The sequence below is a fragment of the Thamnophis sirtalis genome, unplaced genomic scaffold (genome assembly GCF_051295495.1).
Source record: "Thamnophis sirtalis isolate CommonGarterSnake01/CBP01778 unplaced genomic scaffold, rThaSir2_p1.2 scaffold_4, whole genome shotgun sequence".
Taxonomy (NCBI): Eukaryota; Metazoa; Chordata; class Lepidosauria; order Squamata; family Natricidae; genus Thamnophis; species Thamnophis sirtalis.
The window spans coordinates 110,171,348-110,173,840 of NW_028261384.1; the positions used below are offsets into that span (position 1 = coordinate 110,171,348).

Here is a 2,493-nt window from a genome sequence, read left to right on the forward strand (position 1 = left end):
AAGGAAAGAAAGGAAAGTGAACAAGGAAGGGAAAGGAAGGAAAGGGGAAAAGGGGAAGGGAGGGAGGGAGAAAGGAAGGAGATTATAATAAGAGAGAGTGAGAGTTTGGGGAAAATCCTGCTTTAGCACTTGGCCACCAGCAGCCCTGCTGCCTTTTGCCATCCCCTTGTCCCCTCCTCCTGACTTTTTCAGGTAGTATCCCATCCTATTTCTGAGGATGCTTTAGTTACAAAGCCAGGTCTCCTTGCAAGGAGAGGAACTGGGCCTCCTCTGACCCACACACTTCGCCCTCCGGCACACATCATGAGCAACTTGGCCAAGGAGAGCGAGAACAGCAGCAGTGGAGCTGGTCATGCCCTCCCAGCCGCACACACTCCAGCTATGCCATCCCAGGCACACCCCATCCCGACCCCCTGAGATCAATCACAATCTTGATGTGGCCCTCAATGAAATTGAGTTTTGACACCCCTGATCTATATCTATCTATTTTAGAACAATTACTGGATGTTACAAAAAAATTCAGTCTTTACATATGTTAAAAGAATGATTGTGTACTTTTTAAAATCATTATCCTATGATATTTAACTAATTAAAGAATGACTTTATAAAAAACATATAAAAGTTTCTGGACTAGTTTAAAGTTTACTTTCCTTTTTATTTAGATACATGAGATTATCTGGAGCCCAGGGTTGAACTATGGTATCTCTGAGCTTGTTTGATTTTTTGCAATTGTTTTGTTGCCCAGTTATGTAACATCTTCAATTGAATTTAATTAAAACAATGTTTGCTTTATAAAATAAATCATGCCTAAAGTGAATTGAATCAAAGACTTTATTTTCTATATATTAAAATATTAATGAGACCAAACTATCTCCTATTCCCTTGTTTCTAAATATGATGACAGATAATTTTATGTGGGTAATATAGCTTTTATTAAATCTATTTTTAATAAATTTATTTGATGGGGAGCATGATAGATGAAATAGTTTGAAATATATTTTGATGATCCTGCATGCAATTCCCATATTATACAAAAATGACTGTCAGATTTGTTCACATTTTTCTGCTCTTAAAAGTGCATTTGGAAGTATTTTAAAGACTTATGATTCTATCTCATTCAATGTGTTTGTGTATGCAACATTTTTTTGTTTTGAAATCTAACTGATCTTTTCTATCTTTTATAATTTATTTCAGTATCTTTTCACATATCCTGAATAAAAATAATATAAAATATATATTTTCTAAGGGCAAGCTAAGATTTAACAAACAGGTAATGCTGGAATTTAGCATCTACCCTATGTCAACTCAGGAAATAAATAAGTATAAAATTCATACTTCTTTAAAATGAAATAACATCTGATTAAAAAGTCTTGAAAGAGCAACTTTGATGTCCTTGTTTTTCAAGCTGTAGATAAATGGATTCATCATGGGTGGAATAATAGCATACATAATACTAATTATGAAGTCAAAGTGGGAAGGACTGTCAGATATGGGCTTCAGATAAGCTAGGGTACCAGTAAAGAGAAATATGGAAAAGACAATAATATGTGGCACACAAGTAGTGAAGGCTTTTTTCCTTCCTTGAACTGAAGGAATTCTCAAAACAGCACAGAAGACATGCACGTATGTCACAAGAACAAAAATAAGGCAGAACAATGCTAATGTAGCACTAAAGATTAGAGCTACAATTTCAGATACATATAAACCAGAACAAGCAATCTTAAGTAAATATGGGATTTCACAGAAGAACTGGTTGATAATATTAGAGCAGAATGGAGTCCTAAATGTCAAAATAGTGTGTAATGAAGCATTGAGAAGACTGGCTGTCCATATGCTGCCAATCATTTTGATGCAAGCCATTCTGTTCATTATCATTTCATATTGTAAGGGGTTGCAAATGGCAATATACCGATCATAGGCCATAGCAGTAAGGAGAGAAATATCACAGCTCACGAAAAAGAAGAACAACATGACTTGAGCAACACATCCAAAATGAGAAATACGCCTTGTGTTCATAAGAGAATTAAAAACAGTTTTAGGAATAATGACTGAAACTGAACCAATGTCTTGCATGGCTAAATTCATCAGGAAGAAATACATGGGGGTGTGAAGATGTGTGTCAGAAACAACAGCAGCGATGATAAAAAGGTTCCCTGTTACTGTCACTGAATATAGTATCAGTAGTAAAGCTATACGCAAAATATGTAGGTCCCAATTTTTTGAGAATTCCCAGAGAAGAAACTCTGATGTGTCATTATCCATTCTTAAAATGTTTTATTCTAGAAGAAAAAATGAAAAGAAATTAGTTCCTATTTAATAAATTTCCAATGAAAATTTAGTGAACATTACATTATTTTTTTCCAGAAATGCATTAAAATATTCTGCACTACAGTAGCAGTAGCAATACAATAGAAGAGAGGATTTAGTATATATGACATTCCAGTCTTTTCATCTCTGTGCTTAAAGAAAAATGCTTGAAAAATCTTTTTTTTG

At 34.4% G+C, this 2,493-nt stretch overlaps 1 protein-coding gene across 1 annotated transcript; it reads right to left on the reverse strand.

The window, feature by feature from the left end:
- Nucleotides 1–1,329: 1,329 nt before the first annotated feature.
- Nucleotides 1,330–2,283, reverse strand: LOC148046145 (olfactory receptor 14I1-like). The gene has a single exon (XM_087714545.1). It carries the CDS (start codon nucleotides 2,260–2,262, stop codon nucleotides 1,330–1,332), a length of 933 nt encoding a protein of 310 aa, XP_087570671.1. The 5' UTR covers nucleotides 2,263–2,283.
- Nucleotides 2,284–2,493: the final 210 nt, after the last annotated feature.

Excerpts from the sequence above, each read along its gene's own strand:
- LOC148046145 (XM_087714545.1), bottom strand. The coding sequence starts at position 2,262 with ATGGATAATGACACATCAGAGTTTCTTCTCTGGGAATTCTCAAAAAAT.